The sequence below is a fragment of the Narcine bancroftii genome, chromosome 2 (genome assembly GCF_036971445.1).
Source record: "Narcine bancroftii isolate sNarBan1 chromosome 2, sNarBan1.hap1, whole genome shotgun sequence".
In the NCBI taxonomy this organism is placed as follows: domain Eukaryota; kingdom Metazoa; phylum Chordata; class Chondrichthyes; order Torpediniformes; family Narcinidae; genus Narcine; species Narcine bancroftii.
This window is the reverse complement of record NC_091470.1, coordinates 12,736,887-12,757,277: the sequence shown is the minus strand read 5'-3', so window position 1 is coordinate 12,757,277 and position 20,391 is coordinate 12,736,887. Positions and strand designations below refer to the sequence as shown.

The 20,391-nt window shown below is 38.5% G+C and overlaps 1 protein-coding gene across 5 annotated transcripts in view; it reads left to right on the top strand.

Annotated features, from left to right (window-relative positions):
* Nucleotides 1-20,391, top strand: part of pomt2 (protein-O-mannosyltransferase 2) — a 220,156-nt gene that overhangs the window by 40,070 nt on the left and 159,695 nt on the right. For all 5 annotated transcript variants that reach the window (XM_069915874.1, XM_069915873.1, XM_069915876.1 and 2 more), the window contains exon 5: nucleotides 15,277-15,385. In XM_069915874.1, the coding sequence (XP_069771975.1) occupies nucleotides 15,277-15,385 (109 nt within the window). The remainder of the gene's footprint in view (nucleotides 1-15,276; nucleotides 15,386-20,391) is intronic.

Below are 20,391 nucleotides of genomic sequence, written 5' to 3'. Positions count from 1 at the left end.
CCAGAATCAGACATACACAAAGATAAAGACTGGACAACAGGCTTTAATCCACAAAGACTTCCACAGAACCAGACTGGCTGTGGTTGCAGCAACTCTGAGTGAGGCCTCGGGAGGCCGGCGCAGGCTTATATCCCAGAGGATGATTCACACCCGACCGGGTGCAGCTTGATCCATTTTGGCCTACTGATTGACAGCCGGCCAGGTGTTGTCCTGTCCCCTTCTACTCCTGCAGGTACAGAGGTTGCCCCCTGCAGTAGGCCGGTGGTGTACCACCACACATAATCTTGTAAACCTCTATCAAATCTCCCCTTATTCTTCTTCGTTCCAAGGAATAAAATCTTAATCAGTTTAATCTTTCCCTGTAACTCAACTCCTGAAAACCCGGCAACATCCTTCCGAAATGTCTTCCTTCTTCCACAGACATGGCTTACCCTCCACCACCATCAACTCAGCCATCACCCACGTCTCCTCCATTTCTCGCTCATCTACCCTGCACCCCCCCCCCCCATTGCAACAAACATAGAACCCCCCTCATCCTCACCAGCCTCCACATCTAACACATTATCCGCCAGAATTTCTGGAATTTACTACAGGATCCCACGACCAGACATATTTTTCCTTCTCCTCCCCTCTCAACCTTCTGCAGGATGACTCCCTCAGCGATTCCCTCGTGCACTCATCCCTCGCACTAATTGCACCCCTGGGACCTTGCCCTATGCTCACAGGAGGTGCCACACTTCTGCCCACACCTCTTCCCTCACCATGGTACAAGGCCCCAAGCAGGTCTTTCAAATGAAGCAACACTTCACTTGTACATCCAGAGTGCACCCTTTGTGGCATTCTCTACATCGGAGAGACTGGTCACAGACTAGGAGATCGCTTTGCTCAGCACCTCCACTCTGTCTGCAACCTCTCAGCGACCAACCACTTCAATTCTGGGTCACACTCCTAATGTCTGTCCATGACCATGTGTACTGTCCCACCCAGACCACCTGCAGATTGGAGAATCGACGCTTTATTCTCCATCTGGGCACCCTCCAGCCAGATGGCATGAACATTGACTACTGTCTTCCATGGAACCTGCTTGCCTTTTCTTTCCCCTCCTCTTTTTCCTGTTTTTCCAGTTCCTCCACCCACCCAGTCATTCCCCTCCCCCTCATTGCTGCTGTCCCCTCCCTCCTTCCTCCACATCGTTTTCTGCCTTTGCCTACTCACCCCCCCCCAACTCTTTTCTTTGGATGCTTGTCACCATTTTCTCACACTTTGATGAAGGGCTCAAGCCCGAAATGTTGGTTATTTATTTTTGCCTTTGCTACATAAAGGACTCTGACCTGCTGAGCTTCTCCAACATTGTGTTTTTACTTCACCATGGTGTCTGCATTTTTGTGATGTACGTCCAGCAACATTCTAGTTAATCTTCTCTGCACTCTTTCAATCTTACTGATATCCTTCCTGTAGCTAGGCACCCAGAACTGCACACAATATTCCAAATTTGGCCTCATCAATGTCTTCATGTAACATCCCATCTCCTATATTCAAAGGCTAAGATAACAAAAGCTTTCTTTACAACCCTGTCCACATGTGAGGCCACCTTCAGGGAATTTTTCTTTGGCTTGGCTTCGCGGACGAAGATTTATGGAGGGGGTAAAAAGTCCACGTCAGCTGCAGGCTCGTTTGTGGCTGACCAATCCGATGCGGGACAGGCAGACACGATTGCAGCGGTTGCAAGGGAAAATTGGTTGGTTGGGGTTGGGTGTTGGGTTTTTCCTCCTTTGCCTTTTGTCAGTGAGGTGGGCTCTGCGGTCTTCTTCAAAGGAGGCTGCTGCCCGCCAAACTGTGAGGCGCCAAGATGCACGGTTTGAGGCGTTATCAGCCCACTGGCGGTGGTCAATGTGGCAGGCACCAAGAGATTTCTTTAGGCAGTCCTTGTACCTTTTCTTTGGTGCACCTCTGTCACGGTGGCCAGTGGAGAGCTCGCCATATAATACGATCTTGGGAAGGCGATGGTCCTCCATTCTGGAGACGTGACCCATCCAGCGCAGCTGGATCTTCAGCAGCGTGGACTCGATGCTGTCGACCTCTGCCATCTCGAGTACCTCGACGTTAGGGGTGTGAGCGCTCCAATGGATGTTGAGGATGGAGCGGAGACAACGCTGGTGGAAGCGTTCTAGGAGCCGTAGGTGGTGCCGGTAGAGGACCCATGATTCGGAGCCGAACAGGAGTGTGGGTATGACAACGGCTCTGTATACGCTTATCTTTGTGAGGTTTTTCAGTTGGTTGTTTTTCCAGACTCTTTTGTGTAGTCTTCCAAAGGCGCTATTTGCCTTGGCGAGTCTGTTGTCTATCTCATTGTCGATCCTTGCATCTGATGAAATGGTGCAGCCGAGATAGGTAAACTGGTTGACCGTTTTGAGTTTTGTGTGCCCGATGGAGATGTGGGGGGGCTGGTAGTCATGGTGGGGAGCTGGCTGATGGAGGACCTCAGTTTTCTTCAGGCTGACTTCCAGGCCAAACATTTTGGCAGTTTCCGCAAAGCAGGACGTCAAGCGCTGAAGAGCTGGCTCTGAATGGGCAACTAAAGCGGCATCATCTGCAAAGAGTAGTTCACGGACAAGTTTCTCTTGTGTCTTGGTGTGAGCTTGCAGGCGCCTCAGATTGAAGAGACTGCCATCCGTGCGGTACCGGATGTAAACAGCGTCTTCATTGTAGGGGTCTTTCATGGCTTGGTTCAGCATCATGCTGAAGAAGATTGAAAAGAGGGTTGGTGCGAGAACACAGCCTTGCTTCACGCCATTGTTAATGGAGAAGGGTTCAGAGAGCTCATTGCTGTATCTGACCCGACCTTGTTGGTTTTCGTGCAGTTGGATAATCATGTTGAGGAACTTTGGGGGACATCCGATGCGCTCTAGTATTTGCCAAAGCCCTTTCCTGCTCACGGTGTCGAAGGCTTTGGTGAGGTCAACAAAGGTGATGTAGAGTCCTTTGTTTTGTTCTCTGCACTTTTCTTGGAGCTGTCTGAGGGCAAAGACCATGTCAGTGGTTCCTCTGTTTGCGCGAAAGCCGCACTGTGATTCTGGGAGAATATTCTCAGCGACACTAGGTATTATTCTATTTAGTAGAATCCTAGCGAAGATTTTGCCAGGGAATAATGTATTTGTATTCCCAGACCTCTCTACTCCTTTGCACTCCTCAATGCCCTATCATTAACTGTATATCTCCTACCTTGGTTTGCCCTTTCAAAATGCATCACCTTGTAGCGAGGTCGCTACAGCCAGATTATAGCTCTTGGTTATAGCCCTAATCTGCTGGAGAAGAAAGACACACACACCAGTAGAGTATATTCGAAACCTGAGTTTATTCAATGGCAGCTTTGCCTTTTATAGTCAGCTCGGCTGCATCACCACTGCGGCATGGCTTGAGTGAGCCAGCTACCGATTGGTTACCTCGGATGCCCAGGCCCTGATTTTTTAAAACATTTTTTTATTTTTCACACTATAAACCATATTGATCAAGTTACATACATTTTCCTTCTTAAATATAGACAGTGTCGTTTTCTCCCCCCCTTCCCTCCTCCCCTCCCTCCCTCCCTCACCTCCCCTCCCATTTATTTAAAGTTCAGAAAATAAGATACATTAAACCCGTTAAACAATGTTGTCACTCAATAAAAATAAACAAGAAATTCCACTGAGTCAGTTCTTTTCATTACCTTCTCCTTCTGTCATTTTAGGTGGTGGAAGTCCCCGGTAGGTTTTCTCTATTGTGTTTCATGTATGGCTCCCATATTTGTTTAAATATTGTAATGTTATTTCTTAAATTATATGTTATTTTTTCTAATGGAATACATTTATTCATTTCTATATACCATTGTTGTATTCTCAAGTTATCTTCTAATTTCCAGGTTGACATAATACATTTTTTTGCTACAGCTAGGGCTATCATAACAAATCTTTTTTGTGCTCCATCCAAATCAAGTCCAAATTCTTTGTTTTTTATATTACTTAGGAGGAAGATCTCTGGGTTTTTTGGTATATTGCTTTTTGTGATTTTATTTAATATCTGGTTTAGATCTTCCCAAAATTTTTCCACTTTCTCACATGTCCAAATTGCATGAACTGTTGTTCCCGTTTCCTTTTTACAGCGAAAACATCTGTCTGATACTGTTGGGTCCTATTTATTTAACTTTTGAGGTGTATAGCCTGTGTGTCCAGTTATATCGTATCATACGTAACCTCGTGTTTATTGTATTTCTAATGGTTCCGGAGCATAGCTTCTCCCATGTTTCATTCTTTATCTTTATGCTTAGATCTTGTTCCCATTTTTGTTAGGTTTTACCATTTGTTTCCTCGTTCTACTTTTCTTGTAGTTTAAATACATGTTTGTTATAAATTTTTTGATTATCATTGTGTCTGTAATCACATATTCAAAATTACTTCCTTCTGGTAACCTCAGACTGTTTCCCAATTTATCCTTCAAGTAGGATTTCAGTTGGTAGTATGCCAACATTGTATCGTAAGTTATATTATATTTATCCTTCAATTATTCAAAGGATAATATTTTATTTCCCGAAAAACAATTTTCTATTCTTTTGATCCCTTTTTTCTCCCATTCTCCAAAGGAAAGGTTATCTATTGTAAAAGGGATTAGCTGATTTTGCGTCAGTATTAGTTTTGGTAGTTGGTAATTTGTTTTATTCCTTTCTACATGAATCCTCTTCCAAATGTTGAGCAGATGATGCAATACTGGAGAATTCCTACGTTGTACCAATTTTTCATCCCATTTATATAATATATGTTCAGGTATCTTCTCCCCTATTTTATCTAGTTCTAATCTGGTCCAATCTGGCTTTTCCCTTGTTTGATAAAACTCTGATAGGTATCTTAATTGTGCGGCTCTATAATAATTTTTAAAGTTTGGTAGTTGTAAACCTCCTTGTTTATACAATTCTGTTAATTTATCTAGTGCTATCCTCGGTTTCCCCCCTTTCCATAAAAATTTCCTTGTTATTTTCTTTAAATCCTTTTTTTTTAAATTTTTTTATTTGATGCGGTGCAGGGTGGGCTCCTCTCCCATTTCTTTTTTTTTAAATTTTTTATTTTTCACACCATAAATCACATTAACCATGATGCACACTTTTTCCTTTTCACACATATACAGTGCCATTTTCTCCCCCCCCCCTCCCTCCTCCCATCCCACCCTCCCTACCTCCCGCCTCCCGTCCATTTAAAGTACAAAATCTAGGATACATTAAACCAGTCAAACAATGTTGTCATTCAATAAAAATACACAAGAAATTCCACTGAGTCCATTCTTTTCATTTCCTTCTCCTTCCGTTAATTTAGGTAGTGATTGTCCCCGGTAGGTTTTCGCTATTATGTTTCATGTAAGGCTCCTATATTTCTTCAAATATTTCAATATTATTTCTTAAACTATGTTATTTTTTCTAATGGAATACATTTATTCATTTCTATATACCATTGTTGTATTTTCAAATTATCTTCCAATTTCCAGGTTGACATAATACATTTTTTTGCTATGGCGAGAGCTATCTTTACAAATCTTTTTTGTGCATCCTCCAAATCAATTCCAAATTCTTTGTTTTTTATGTTACTTAGGAGGAAGATCTCTGGATTCTTTGGTATATTGTTTTCTGTTATTTTATTTAATATCCGATTTAGATCTTCCCAAAATTTTTCTACTTTCTCACATGTCCAGATTGCATGAATTGTTGTTCCCATTTCTTTTTTACATCGAAAACATCTATCAGATACTGTTGGGTCCCATTTATTTAACTTTTGAGGTGTAATGTATAGCCTGTGTATCCAGTTATATTGTTACGTAACCTCGTATTTATTGTATTTCTCATCGTTCCAGAACATAACTTCTCCCATGTTTCCTTTTTTATCTTTATATTTAAATCTTGTTCCCATTTTTGTTTAGTTTTACCATTTGTTTCCTCATTCTCCTTTTCTTGCAGTTTAATATACATATTTGTTATAAATCTTTTGATTATCATTGTATCTGTAATCACATATTCAAAGTTACTTCCCTCTGGTAACCTCAGACTGCTTCCTAATTTATCCTTCAAGTAGGATCTCAATTGGTAATATGCCAGCGCTGTATCTTGAGTTATATTGTATTTATCTTTCATTTGTTCAAAGGATAATAATCTATTTCCTGAAAAACAATTTTCTATTCTTTTAATACCTTTTTTCTCCCATTCTCTAAAGGAAAGGTTATCTATTGTAAAAGGGAGTAACTTGTTTTGCGTCAATATTAGTTTTGGTAATTGATAATTTGTTTTATTTCTTTCTACATGAATCTTCTTCCAAATATTGAGTAGATGATGTAATATTGGAGAACTTCTATGTTGTACCAATTTTTCATCCCATTTATATAATATGTGTTCAGGTATCTTTTCCCCTATTTTATCTAATTCTAATCTGGTCCAATCTGGCTTTTCCCTTGTTTGATAAAAATCTGATAGGTATCTTAATTGTGCGGCTCTATAATAATTTTTAAAGTTTGGCAGTTGTAAGCCTCCTTGTTTATACCATTCTGTTAATTTATCTAGTGCTATCCTCGGTTTCCCCCCTTTCCATAAAAATTTCCTTATTATTTTCTTTAACTCCTTGAAGAATTTCTCTGTCAGTTGTATTGGCAATGCCTGAAATAGGTATAATATCCTTGGGAAAATGTTCATTTTAATACAGTTTATCCTTCCTATTAGTGTTAGTGGTAAATCTTTCCAATGCTCTAAATCGTCCTGTAATTTTTTCATTAGTGGATAATAATTGAGTTTATATAGTTGGCCGAGATTTTTATTTATTTGTACACCTAGGTATCTTATTGCTTGAATTTGCCATCTAAATGGTGATTCCTTCTTAAATTTTGAGAAATCCGCATTATTCATAGGCATTGCTTCACTTTTATTTACGTTGATCTTGTACCCCGACACTTCTCCATATTCCTTCAATTTCTTATATAATTCTTTTATTGATAGTTCTGGTTCTGTTAAGTATACTATAACATCATCCGCAAATAAACTGATTTTATATTCCTTGTCTTTTTTATCCCTTTTATATTATTTTCTGTTCTTATCAATTCTGCTCGTGGTTCTATAGCTAACGCGAACAATAAAGGTGATAGTGGGCATCCCTGCCGTGTTGACCTGCTTAAGTTAAATTGCTTTGATATATATCCATTTACTGTCACTTTCGCCAATGGTCCCTTATATAATGCTTTAATCCAATTAATATACTTCTCCGGTAAACTGAATTTTTGCAGTACTTTGAACAAATAATTCCATTCTGCTCTGTCAAAGGCCTTTTCTGTGTCTAAAGCAACTGCTACCGTTGGCGCTTTATTCCCTTCTACTGCATGAATTAAGTTAATAAATTTACAAATATTGTCTGTTGTGCGTCTTATTTTGATAAATCCAGTTTGGTCTAGATTTACCATTTTCGGTACATACTCTGCTAATCTGTTTGCTAATAGTTTAGCTATTATCTTATAATCTGTGTTAAGTAAAGATATTGGTCTATATGACGCTGGTGTGAGCGGATCTTTCCCTTGCTTTCATATTACTGTAATTATTGCTGTTTTACATGAATCTGGTAAGCTTTGTGTTTTATCAGTCTGGTTGATTACTTCCAGGAGGGGCGGAATTAATAAATCTTTAAATGTTTTTTAGAATTGGGAGTCCATCCTCTCCTGGTGTCTTATTATTTGGTAATTTTTTTTATTATCTCTTGTATTTCTACTATTCCAAATGGCTCTGTTAATTTATTTTGTTCCACTATTTGTAGTTTTGGTAGTTCAATTTTAGTTAGAAATTCATCTATTTTCCCTTCTTTCCCTTCGTTTTCAGTTCGGTATAATTGTTCATAGAATTCTCTAAAGTTTTCCTTAATTTCTTTTGGATTATATGTGATTTGTTTGTCTTTTTTCCTTGATGCCAATACAATTTTCTTAGCTTGTTCTGTCTTAAGCTGCCATGCTAGAATTTTGTGCGTTTTTTCTCCTAGTTCATAATATTTCTGTTTTGTCTTCATTATGTTCTTCTCCACCTATATGTTTGTAGTCTAGATTTACCATTTTCGGTACATACTCTGCTAATCTGTTTGCTAATAGTTTAGCTATTATCTTATAATCTGTGTTAAGTAAAGATATTGGTCTATATGACGCTGGTGTGAGCGGATCTTTCCCTTGCTTTCATATTACTGTAATTATTGCTGTTTTACATGAATCTGGTAAGCTTTGTGTTTTATCAGTCTGGTTGATTACTTCCAGGAGGGGCGGAATTAATAAATCTTTAAATGTTTTTTAGAATTGGGAGTCCATCCTCTCCTGGTGTCTTATTATTTGGTAATTTTTTTTATTATCTCTTGTATTTCTACTATTCCAAATGGCTCTGTTAATTTATTTTGTTCCACTATTTGTAGTTTTGGTAGTTCAATTTTAGTTAGAAATTCATCTATTTTCCCTTCTTTCCCTTCGTTTTCAGTTCGGTATAATTGTTCATAGAATTCTCTAAAGTTTTCCTTAATTTCTTTTGGATTATATGTGATTTGTTTGTCTTTTTTCCTTGATGCCAATACAATTTTCTTAGCTTGTTCTGTCTTAAGCTGCCATGCTAGAATTTTGTGCGTTTTTTCTCCTAGTTCATAATATTTCTGTTTTGTCTTCATTATGTTCTTCTCCACCTATATGTTTGTAGTGTTTCATATTTTATTTTTTTATCTGCCAATTCTCTTCTTTTAGTTGTATCTTCCTTCATTGCTAATTCTTTTTCTATATTTACTATTTCCCTTTCCAACTGCTCTGTTTCCTGTTTCCTTTTTCATCTTGGTTACATAACTTATTATTTGCCCTCTAATGAATGCTTTCATTGCATCCTATAGTATAAACTTATCTTTCACTGATTTCGTATTTATTTCAAAATACATTTTAATTTGTCTTTCAATAAATTCTCTAAAATCCTGCCTTTTAAGTAACATGGAGTTTAATCTCCATCTATACATTCTTGGAGGGATGTCCTCTAACTCTATTGTCAATATTAAGGGTGAATGGTCCGATAGTATTCTAGCTTTATATTCTGTTTTTCTTACTCTATTTTGCATACGAGCTGATAACAAGAATAGGTCTATTCTTGAGTATGTTTTATGTCTAGCCGAGTAATATGAATATTCCTTTTCCTTTGGGTGTTGTTTCCTCCATATATCCAAAAGTTGCATTTCTTCCATTGATTTAATTATAAATTTGGTTACTTTGTTCTTTCTGTTAATTTTTTTCCCAGTTTTGTCCATATTTGAATCCAAATTCAGGTTGAAATCCCCTCCTATTAATATGTTCCCTTGCGTATCTGCTATCTTCAAAAAGATATCTTGCATAAACTTTTGATCTTCTTCGTTAGGTGAATATACATTGAGTAGATTCCAAAACTCCAAATATATCTGACATTTTATCATTACATATCTCCCTGCTGGATCTATTATTTCCTCTTCTATTTTAAATGGCACATTTTTACTAATTAATATATCTACTCCTCTTGCTTTTGAATTATACGATGCTGCTGTTACGTGTCCTACCCAATCTCTCTTTAATTTCTTGTGCTCCAATTCAGTTAAATGTGTTTCTTGCACAAATGCTATATCAATTTTTTCTTTTTTCAGTAAATTTAGCAGTTTCTTCCTTTTAATTTGGTTATGTATTCCATTAATATTTAAAGTCATATAGTTCCACATAGCCATTTCATACTTTGTTTATCTTTCCTTTCCGTTTTCTCATCATCACCTTTCCTTCTTATCCATTTCTGCTTTCTTTTTTTGAATACATTATAAGACAACATTTCTAAAACATAAAATATTTCCATTATTCTCCTATCTAAAATTCCTTTAACCCCACTATCCCCTCCCCTTCCTGAGTTGCCCTTTGTCCCTTATCGTGCAACCACATCTCCCCTCTCCATTTGGATTTGCAAAATCACTCGCAAGCGTCAACTGATTTCGCAGTGACCGTAAATCTTCCCGACCCAGCCCCCCCAGAAAAGATTTTAATCTTCATATATAACAAAGGTCACTCTCTTAATTCCCTCCTTGCTTCCATTCTTCCCTTTCTTAGTTCTTATCTATACTCTATTTTTTTTAAAATATACATACACACACACACACACACACACATAGAGTTTGTGGTCATTTTTGTTCTCGTTACATGCCTTCATCTCTCTGTCTGTTTTGTAGTTGTTCTGCAAATTTTCGTGCTTCCTCCGGATCCCAGAATAGTCTGTTTTGCTGCCCTGGAATAACTATTTTAAGTACCGCTGGGTACTTTATCATAAATTTATATCCTTTTTTTCCATAGGATCATTTTTGCTGTATTAAACTCCTTCCTCTTCTTCAGGAGTTCAAAACTTGTATCTGGATAGAAAAAAATTTTTGACCTTTGTATTCCAGTGGTTTTTTGTCTTCTCTTATTTTCCTCATTGCTTTCTCCAATATATTTTCTCTTGTTGTATATCTTAGGAATTTTACTAGAATGGATCTTGGTTTTTGTTGTGGCTGTGGTTTAGGGGCTAATGTTCTATGTGCCCTTTCTATTTCCATTTCTTCCTGTAATTCTGGTCTTCCTAGGACCCTGGGGATCCATTCTTTTATAAATTCTCTCATATTCTTGCCTTCGTCATCTTCCTTAAGGCCCACTATCTTCATATTGTTTCTTCTATTATAATTTTCCATTATATCTATCTTCTGAGCTAACAGCTCTTGTGTCTCTTTAACTTTTTTATTAGATTCTTCTAATTTATTTTTTAAGTCATCTACTTCCATTTCTATGGCTGTTTCTCGTTCTTCCACCTTGTCCACTCTTTTTCCTATATCTGACATGATCATCTCTAATCTATTCATTTTTTCTTCTGTACTTTTTACTCTTTTTATTTCACTGAATTCTTGTGACTGCCATTCTTTTACTGATTCCATATATTCTTTAAAAAAAGATATCCCATGTACTTGCCCTTCCCTTTATCTTCCATTTCTCTGTGTTCTTCCTCTTCTTCTGAGTCCACTCCAGGATCTGTGTCCTTTACTTCTGTTTCTTCTTGTTTTCTTGTTGGGTTGTTTGTTTTATCTTATTGAGTATTTTTGGTCTTCTTATTTTTATTAGAAGTGTCTTGCTGCTTGTCTTCTTCCTCTGGGTTGGTCATCTGTTGTTTCTTTGATTTCTTTTTACTCTCTTCTTTCTTGTTCTCGTTATTTTCTATGTTCTCCTCTTGCTGCTTTGTTGTGGTTGTCAATTTCAGCTGTGGAGATCGACTCCTCAGCTGGTCCCCCCTCCCGTCAGTGTTCCTTTTGTCTTGCGCATCACGCATGCGCGACTCTTCGCTCATGCGCGGTTGCGCACTTTTGTTTGGCTCCACGAGCCATTTTTGTAGTCCCGAGCTCGGGACTTCAACTGACCTGAGGGAGCGGGCTTCTCTCTCCGCGATGGGCCTCCTCGGATAGGTAAGGCCTTCACCTTCTTCTTCTGACGTCTTTTCTTCTTCTCTTCTTCCCGTTGCTTTTGGCTTTTCTTTCTTCGCTGCCATTTTTTCCACACCTTTATTTTCACTTTATTTTAGTGTTTGTGCCTTGTTTTTTCTCTGTTTTTTTTTAAACTTTTCTGGAGAGGGCTGGAGTTCCCTGACCGGCCATTACTCCATCACGTGACTCCCCCCCCAGTCCCTGATTGAGCTGCCTGTGATCCACTGGCAGTGATTAGCCAGTTTCTCCGTTCTGCAGGCGGTCAATGGAAACAGGCGTTTCAGCCCACTTGATGTTTTGCCATTCACCGTGTTCGTAGCCATTTCCTGTGTCAGGCTGAGGCATGGGCCTTGCGAGGGTTCACCATCTTGAATGATGTTCTGACATCGCCCTGAGAGACAGATATCACAGGGTCCTCAGCCTTTTCAGAGATTCTCGGAGGCACTGTTTTTTTTTTCTCAAAGCGGACATAGAAGGTGTTCAGTTCGTCAGGTAATGAAGCAGCACAGCCATCTTGAGAGGTTGCCCTCGCTTTGTAGGCTGAAATGGCCAGCACTCCCTTCCATTGCTGGAGTGTGTCTGTCTGTAGATTCCTGCAGAATTGCCACTTTGCTTTAGTGATGGCCTTCCACAGGTTGCACCTGAACTTCTTGTAAAGATCCCGATCCCCGGCCTTAAATGTCCTTATTCTCACCCTCAGCAGTTTGCGAATTCTCTTATTCATGCAGGGCTTCTGGTTGTGGAACATCCGGTATCTGCGCATGTGCACACACTCATCCACGCGGGTCTTGATGAAGTTGGTGACACCTGTTACATATTCATTCAAGTTTATGAATGAGCACTTAAATGTGTTCCAGTCCACCGATTCAAAGCAGTCCTGCAGTCGCTTCTCTGCCTCCCTCGATCAAAGTTTCTCTGTCTTCACCACTGGTGCTGTGGTCTTTGCCTTTGCTTGTACGCTGGGAGTATGTCGAAGTCTGGCTTGGGGTTCAATTTTGTTGGCCAGAAGGATGGTGGGGAGTGGAAGCCTCAGGTCCCAGTGTCTCTGCTTGACCTGCAGCTCCCTCTGCATCCACGTGGTGGGGTCTTCTTTACCTGGCCCCTGGGTCTGCTGCTGCTAGTTCCCGCGGTGTTTAAATTGTCTGTGCCCTGTCCCTTTAAATCATCCGCTGAGTGTTTGCTGTTTGCGACTCCCACGAGAAATGGCCTGATCGCTGGCTGTTTCAAACTCCCGCAGTGTTGTTGTACTTGCCTGAACACCAGCTGTTTAAAGGTCCCATGGCCTGATGGAGAGTGGTGATTCTGTCAATTCTGAGCAGTGCCTTCTGCAGCCAAGAAGATTAACTAATCATCTCCCCTCTCTTCCTTTCTTACTTTGTAGTTGGGCCAGGGAGGAAGGAGGGTGATAGTTGGGAGTTTTTTTTTCATATATATTAAAATGATTGATCATTTGATATATGGACTTAGATGCATTAATTATTGTTATGTTTGTATTGATTCATCTTAAATAAAATAGTATAAAAAAATTCCGAGGAGTGCCAGCAATCGTAGGTGCTTCTGGTTTTGTGTTTGATTTTTCAAAGTTCTGAATGTGTATATTTGATTATTCCTGACACAGCAGTTCACAGAGAGTTTGCTGCTGTAAGACGCCATCTTGAAGCTCCCACACCATGAGAAACAATCTTTCTCCATCTACTCTGTCCATGCCTTTGAACATTTGAAAAGTTTCAATGAAATCCCCCCTCATTCTCCATGTACAGGCTACAGGCTGTCAGGATAACCCTTTCATTCCCCGAATCATCCTTGCTAACTCCTCTGAATTCTCTCCAACATCAGCACATCCTTTCTTAAACGTAGAGCCCAAAAACTGCTCACAGTACCCCAAGTGAGGCCTCACCAGTACCTTATAAAACCTCAACATCACATCCCTGCTCTGATCAATGACAGTACTTCCTCCACGATCATTCTCAACATCCCCATAAGGCTTCATTCTCAGTCCCCACTGTATTTACTTTACACTGGTTAATTTGTGGCCAAATGCAGCACCAACTCCATGCAGAAATTCACAGATGACGCCACAGCCCATAGCTGGATTTTAAACAATGCCGTTGGAATATTGGAGGGAGACAGAGGGACTTGGGGCTTGGTACCAGGAGTCTCCAGCAACGTGTTTTGGTCCAGCCACCTCGTTGCATTGGCCAAAAAGGTGACCAGTGTCTCTGCTTCCTTAGTAGTCTGAGGACATTTGACATGTCACCTGCATATCTCCGCAACTTCTATAAATGCATCATTGAAAGTATCTTGCGAGGATGCAATACTGTTCCATATGGGAACTGTTCCACCTGAAACCACAGGAAACTGTAGTGGGTTGTGAATGCAACTCAGACCATTACGCCAACTCCCCTCCCTTCCACCATGTCCATTGAAACGTCTCACTGCTTTTCCATTGCTCAAAATACTGATCCCAACCCAGCCACCCTGTTTTCACCCCCTCTCCCATCAAGAAGATCTTTCACTGGTGTGAGATCATACACCATCCTATTTAAAATTCATCGAATATTGAAAGGCATGAACAGAATAGATGTAGAAAGGTTGTTTCCCATGGTGGGAGAGTCTAGGATAAGAGGGCACAACAGGATTGAAGGGTGTCCACTTAGAACAGAGATGTGGAGAAATTTCTTCAGCCAGAGTGTGGTGAATCTGTGGGATTTGTTGCCACAGATCGTTATGGAGGCCAGGTCATTTGGTGTATTTAAGGCAGAGATTGATAGACTCCTGATTAGCCAGGACATCAATGGGAAGAATTCTGGGCATTGGGGCTGAATGGGAAAATTGATCAGCTCATTATTAAATGGCAGGGCAGACCTGATGGGCTGAATAACTTGTTTCTGCTCCTGTGTGTTATGGTCTTGAGTGATTCTTTCCCACAATAATCAGACTTGTGAACGAACTTCACATAAGTTAAATAACGTTGCTTTTGTTCTGTACCAACTGATGTCTCTGTAACTAAACGCTCTATACTATTTTTTCTTAATTGCTGTACAATGTTTGTATTGACAAGCTGGATTGATCGCAAAATGAATTTCTCACTGTATCTCTGGTACTTGTGACAATAAACGAACTTGAGAGCAAGATAAGTAGTAATACCAGGCATGATCACGGCAAGGAGCAGATAAAAATTGATGAGTTTAACTGCATTTACTTCAATGAAAGAAGCCAGTTATTTAAGGCAAATAAACGGGGCATGGATAATTGCATAGGACAGGGATATGTGGTTGCGGGAGGGACAGAACTTTGGTAATAAACACCGAGTATGATGGCGTTGGAGTGAAGTCAGAACTCCTACCTGGCCTCATCTCCCATCAATCCCCTCTTCACTCGGCTAATCCATCATTTCCCTGTCTGTCTCACCTATCCTCACCTCCATGTTGAGTATCTCCCATCTGCATTCTTAATCCTAATTCAAGAGGTCAGCGTGAATTGTTGGTCTTCATCCTGTTTTGACAGATGTTGGCTGATCTGAGTTCCTGCAGCAGTTTGATTTTTTTTTCCCAATGCCCTTATCCTGGGCATTTATCTGTTTCTTTAGCCCTGAAGATGCTGAAGAGACATTGAACACTGAGCAGGTCATTTGATCTGGAAGCTCTGTTGAGGATCTACTGTAGTTGATGATGTTCAGTCAATGGGCAATAATAAATTGCAAGATTTAAATGTCTTTCTATTAGTAGAAATTGGATGAATTGATTTTTTTTTCCTTTGACAGACACTGGATGTATAACTATTTCTCAATACATCTTATTGGATCCAATCCTCATGTTCTTCATTCTGGGAGCAGTTCTGAGCATGGTCAAGTTCAGTGGAATGAAGGACCGGTAAGTGAAGATCATGACAAATGACGTGCGAGTGGTTTAAGATCCACCCAGTTTGAGTCTAGGACCAGAAAATCTGATGACAGAAAAGGTCATGAATACCGTCACTGATTTATAAAGGCCAACGTTCCAAAAGGTCTCTTTTGTTTTGAATATTTTATTTTTTTTTTTCATATACATATCAAAAATTTCCATTTTCTAGATTATATAGATATAAATATACAAAACAAAAAACAACAACCCCTTCTCCACCCCATCCCCTTCACAGTATAAATCCATACACCATCAGGTCTTACAGTTGGGTTTAAAGAAAGAAAGTCTCTATTGGGGAGGTCACTTGTATTTTCATAATAGTAGCACTTTTTTAAAAAAAATTATATTTGAGCCCCTATATAGCCCAGATAGGGTTGCCATATTTTTAGAAATACATCATATTTGTGCTTTAGATTGTATGTGATTTTTTTTTTCCCCCCAGAGATATTCAACTGTTCATCTCTGATTTCCATTGTGCTGATGTCGAGGGGAGTCAGATTTCCAAGTAATCGCAATACATTTCTTAGCTACAGCTTAACTATTTTGACATATGAAATTTGGGATTTAGTTCATTTGTTACTTATTTCAATAAAATTGCCCAAAAGATAAAGCTCCGGGTCATTCGCGAAGGCCACCCCTGTTATCCTTGTTAATATTTCAGTAATATCCTTCTAGAAAGATCTCACCTTTATGCACAACTTCGAAGCATGTAAGAATGTTCCTCTTTCTTTCCCACACCTAAAACACATCTCCGATATTTCCAATGTTGATTTATGTAATTTCTGTGGTATGAGGTATAATTGGTGGAGGAAATTATATTGTACTAATCCGTATCTTGCATTTGTCCAAACACCAATCAGACCAGCATCTTTCCATTATTGCAGCTCCTAAATCCAACTCCCATCTCTCAATCTCTATAAACCTAGTTTTGCATTTTCATTTTGGAGAGCAAAGTATATTTTAGATATAAATTTAGATGTATTCCCCAGCCAAATAGTTTGTTCCATTTCACTAATTTCAGATGGGGCCAAGTTTGGTCGCTATCTTTCTCTTAAGAATGATCTTAGCTGGAGCAAGCAGAAGAAGGTCCCATTAACTATTTCCTACATGTTTCTTAATTGTTCAAAAGACATTAGATAACAATCATCAACATAACTTATTTCTTCGTCATATCATGAATTGAATATTTTGTTACTCAGATTCATCGACAGCAGTACACTTTTACATTATGGTGTCCTCAGTGATATACCTGCTTTTCTCCCCCCGATGCATTCATTTATTTCTTGCCATGTTCTAATCATCTGTATTAATATAGGATTATCCTTTTTTGTTATTTTGACTTAACATTCCACTTATAAATAAAGTCCTTCATTGTCTCCTCTTAATGAATTCAACCCCATTAGAATCCACGAAGGAGGACTTCAAAGAAATATGATAGAAATCTTGCTTGTGTTATAGATAATACTTCTTAAAATCTGGGAGTCTTAAGTCCTTGCAATTTATAGTTCCATGTTAACTTTTCCAGTGCAATTCTTGGTCCTGTAGCGACGGCTACTCTGCTTATTGAATAACGCCACAACCAAACCGGTTGAGTTCAGTAAGCAAAAACTCCTTTATTCAGGTCTGCCTGGCTGGTCTTATGCTCCCAGCCCGGACCTGGCTGAAAACCGTCGCTGGGGCGTCACGTGGGCCTGGTGCCGAGGTCGGGGAGAAACCCCCGATGGCACCATTTTGGCCGGCTGCCCTGCCTCGTGCATGACATGCGGGGCCGTTTCACCTGCCTAATGGTGTGCTGCCAGACAGCCCCCCCCAGAACCGGTGCCAATGTCCTTTATTGCCAGGCGGCCTTGCTACTTGGGTTGAGCCGCAACCACTGGCTCATTGGGGTCGAAGTGTACTGTCCACAGTAAACAGTTCCCTCTTACCACCGATGTCCAAGATGGAGTGATGAAAAGGGATTTTATAAATAGGGAAAATGAATAAAGCAATTAAGATTATAATTTTTTATATTAATGAGATTAACAGGAAAATAAAAACAAAGAAAATTTTGTCTTATGTGAAGAAATTGAGTGGATATTGCTTTTTGCAAAAGACTCATCTAACCGAAAAAGAACACCTAAAACTGAAAAGAGATTGGGTAAATCAAGCAGTTTTTTCCTCATTCAATTCTAAAGCTAGGGGAGTGGCAATTTTATTTAAGAAAAATTTACCAATTTAAGTTCAGAGTGTGTCTACGGATCCAGTGGGTTGATATATAGTGGTAGATTGTCAAATATTTTCAGAGAAATGGAATTTGTTAAATATATATGCACTGAATTTAGGTGATGAAAAATTTATAAGATACTTTTTTGAATCTGGCAGATGTTTATGAAAATATTTTAGTAGGAGTTGATTTTAATTTTTGTTTGGATCCTTGATTAGATAGATCATCAAGAACAATAGTTAAATCTAAGGCAGCTAAAGCAGAAAACAGAACAGACTTGAGAACGATTAATGTAATACAATGAGATAATAATAAAGTGACATTTAAACCACAAGAAATAAATGAAATTTTTAGGGAATTTTATGAAAAATTATATACATCAGAATCATTACAGGATGAAACTGTTATAGATGATTATTTGTGATAAATAACATTACCTAGACTAACTGAGATAGATAAAGATGATTTGGATAGTAAACTTCTTTTACTGAGCAAGAAGTTTATGAAGCACTTAATTGTTTGCAAAATAATAAATCCCCTGGAGAGGATGGATTTTAGTTGAATTTTAAAAAGAATTTAATGATTTAATAATTCCTTTATTCATGCAGGGTTAGGGTTAGATTGCATATTCTTCCAGAAATTGTTTTCCTCAGTGATAATTACGATTATTCCTAAAAAAGATAGAGATACATTAAAACCAGCTTCATTAAAACCTATTTCATTGTTAAATGTTGATTATAAAATTGTGGCAAAGGTATTAGAAAATAGAATCAATGATTGTCTTCCTGAATTAATAAATATGGATCAATCTGGTTTTGTTAAAAAATAGACAAAGTTATGAAGATATAGTAAGGTTATTAAGTATAATTTACTTAGCACAAAAGAATAAGAATTTAAGTGTTGCAGTTGCTCCATCCATCCTTTTTTTAATTTTGCGTGTTCCAATTTGGTAAGACGTATTTCTTGTAAAATGATTATATCTGCCTTTAATTTTTTTAGGTATGCCAAGACCCGTTTTCTCTTCACCCACCCATTAATTCCATTAACATTAAAACCAATATATTTTAATGTTTGATCTGTATTCTTCCTCAAAACAATATTTTTTTGTTGTAATTCTTTATTTATCGCACTATGAGCCATGTCAACCAATATATTTACAGATGCATCTCTTTAAATATTCACAGTGACATTTTCTCTTTTTTCCCCCATTCCTCCCTTCTCCCTTCCCACCCCCCACCAAAAACAGTAAATATTGAACATATAAAATACAATAAAACAATATCTTTATACAAAAGGAATACAAACAAAAAAGAAGCATCATCTACTTATACACATTAAATCTGATCATTTTAGGTGGTGGTGGTCTGAGGCCTGCTCTTTCTGTTATGTTCCATATTTGGTTCCCAGGTTTTTTCAAACATTGTAACTTTGTCTTTTAAATTATATGTGATTTTTTTTTCCAACGGGTTACACTTAAACTTGGTTATATATTTCGTTAATATTTATAGTCATATCGTCCAATGTGACCACTTCACTTCTTTTCTGCCTCTTCACCACCTCCATCCCCTTTTTTCCATAACTGTTTTTTAAGTTTTCCTTTTTAATCTCAATATATGGCAATGCACTTAAGACATGAAATACCCCAACAATCCCCACAAGCAATAACCCTTTAATCTCAAATGAACCTCCCCTCCTTGGATTGCCCCTTGTCCCTTGACAGCAACCACAACTCCCCTTTCCATTCGGTTTGCTAACTTATTCACAAGCGTCAACCGATTTCGCAGTGACCATTATTCTACCCCCCAGCCCCCCCCCCAGAGAACCGTATTTTCCTATACATATAACAAAGCTCTCTCTCCTTTTTTCCCCGTTCTTTCCCTTCTCTTATCCATCTTTAAATCTTTATATATACATTATCTTTACTTTATATTTTTACATAATTTTGTATATTTTCTTGCTGGTCTTCCTTCTTGTCACTCCTCGTTCTCTCTTCTGTCCTGCAAATGTTCAGCAAATTCTTGGGCTTTCTTTGAGTCCGAGAACAGTCTATTCCGTTCCCCAGGAATAAATACTTTGAGTACTGCTGGATGTCTTCATATAAAGTTATACCCTTTCTTCCATAAGATTGTTTTTGCTGTGTTGAATTCCTTCCTCTTCCTTAAAAGTTTGAAGCTTATGTCCAGGTAAAAAATTATTTTTTGTCCCTTATATTCCAACGGCTTATTGTCTTCTCTAACCTTCTTTCTTGCCTGCTCCAGTATGTTTTCTCTTGTCGTATATCTTAGAAGTTTTATCAATATGGATTTCGGTTTTTGATGTGGTGGCGGTTTCGGTACTAGTACTCTATGCGCCCTTTCGATTTCTATTTCTTCATGTGTATCTGTCATTCCCAGCACCTTCGGGATCCATCCTTTTATAAATTCCTTCATATCTGACCCTTCTTTGCCTTCTTTCAGACCCACTATTTTTATGTTGTTTCGCCTACTGTAGTTTTCCAATATGTCAATTTTTTGTGACAATAAATCTTGTGTTTCTTTAATTTTTTTTCCCCTCTCTTCCAACTTCCCTCTTAAATAATTTATCTCCATTTCTACAGCAGCTTCTTGTTCCTCCACATTTTCTACTCTTTTCCCAATTTCAGTCATGACCAATTCTAATCTTTGCATTCTGTCTTCAGCTCTTTTCATTTTTATTTTGATTGAACTAAATTCTAATGATGGCCATTCTTTTAATGACCTTATTTGTTCTTCGAAAAAGGCTTTATCTAAATTTT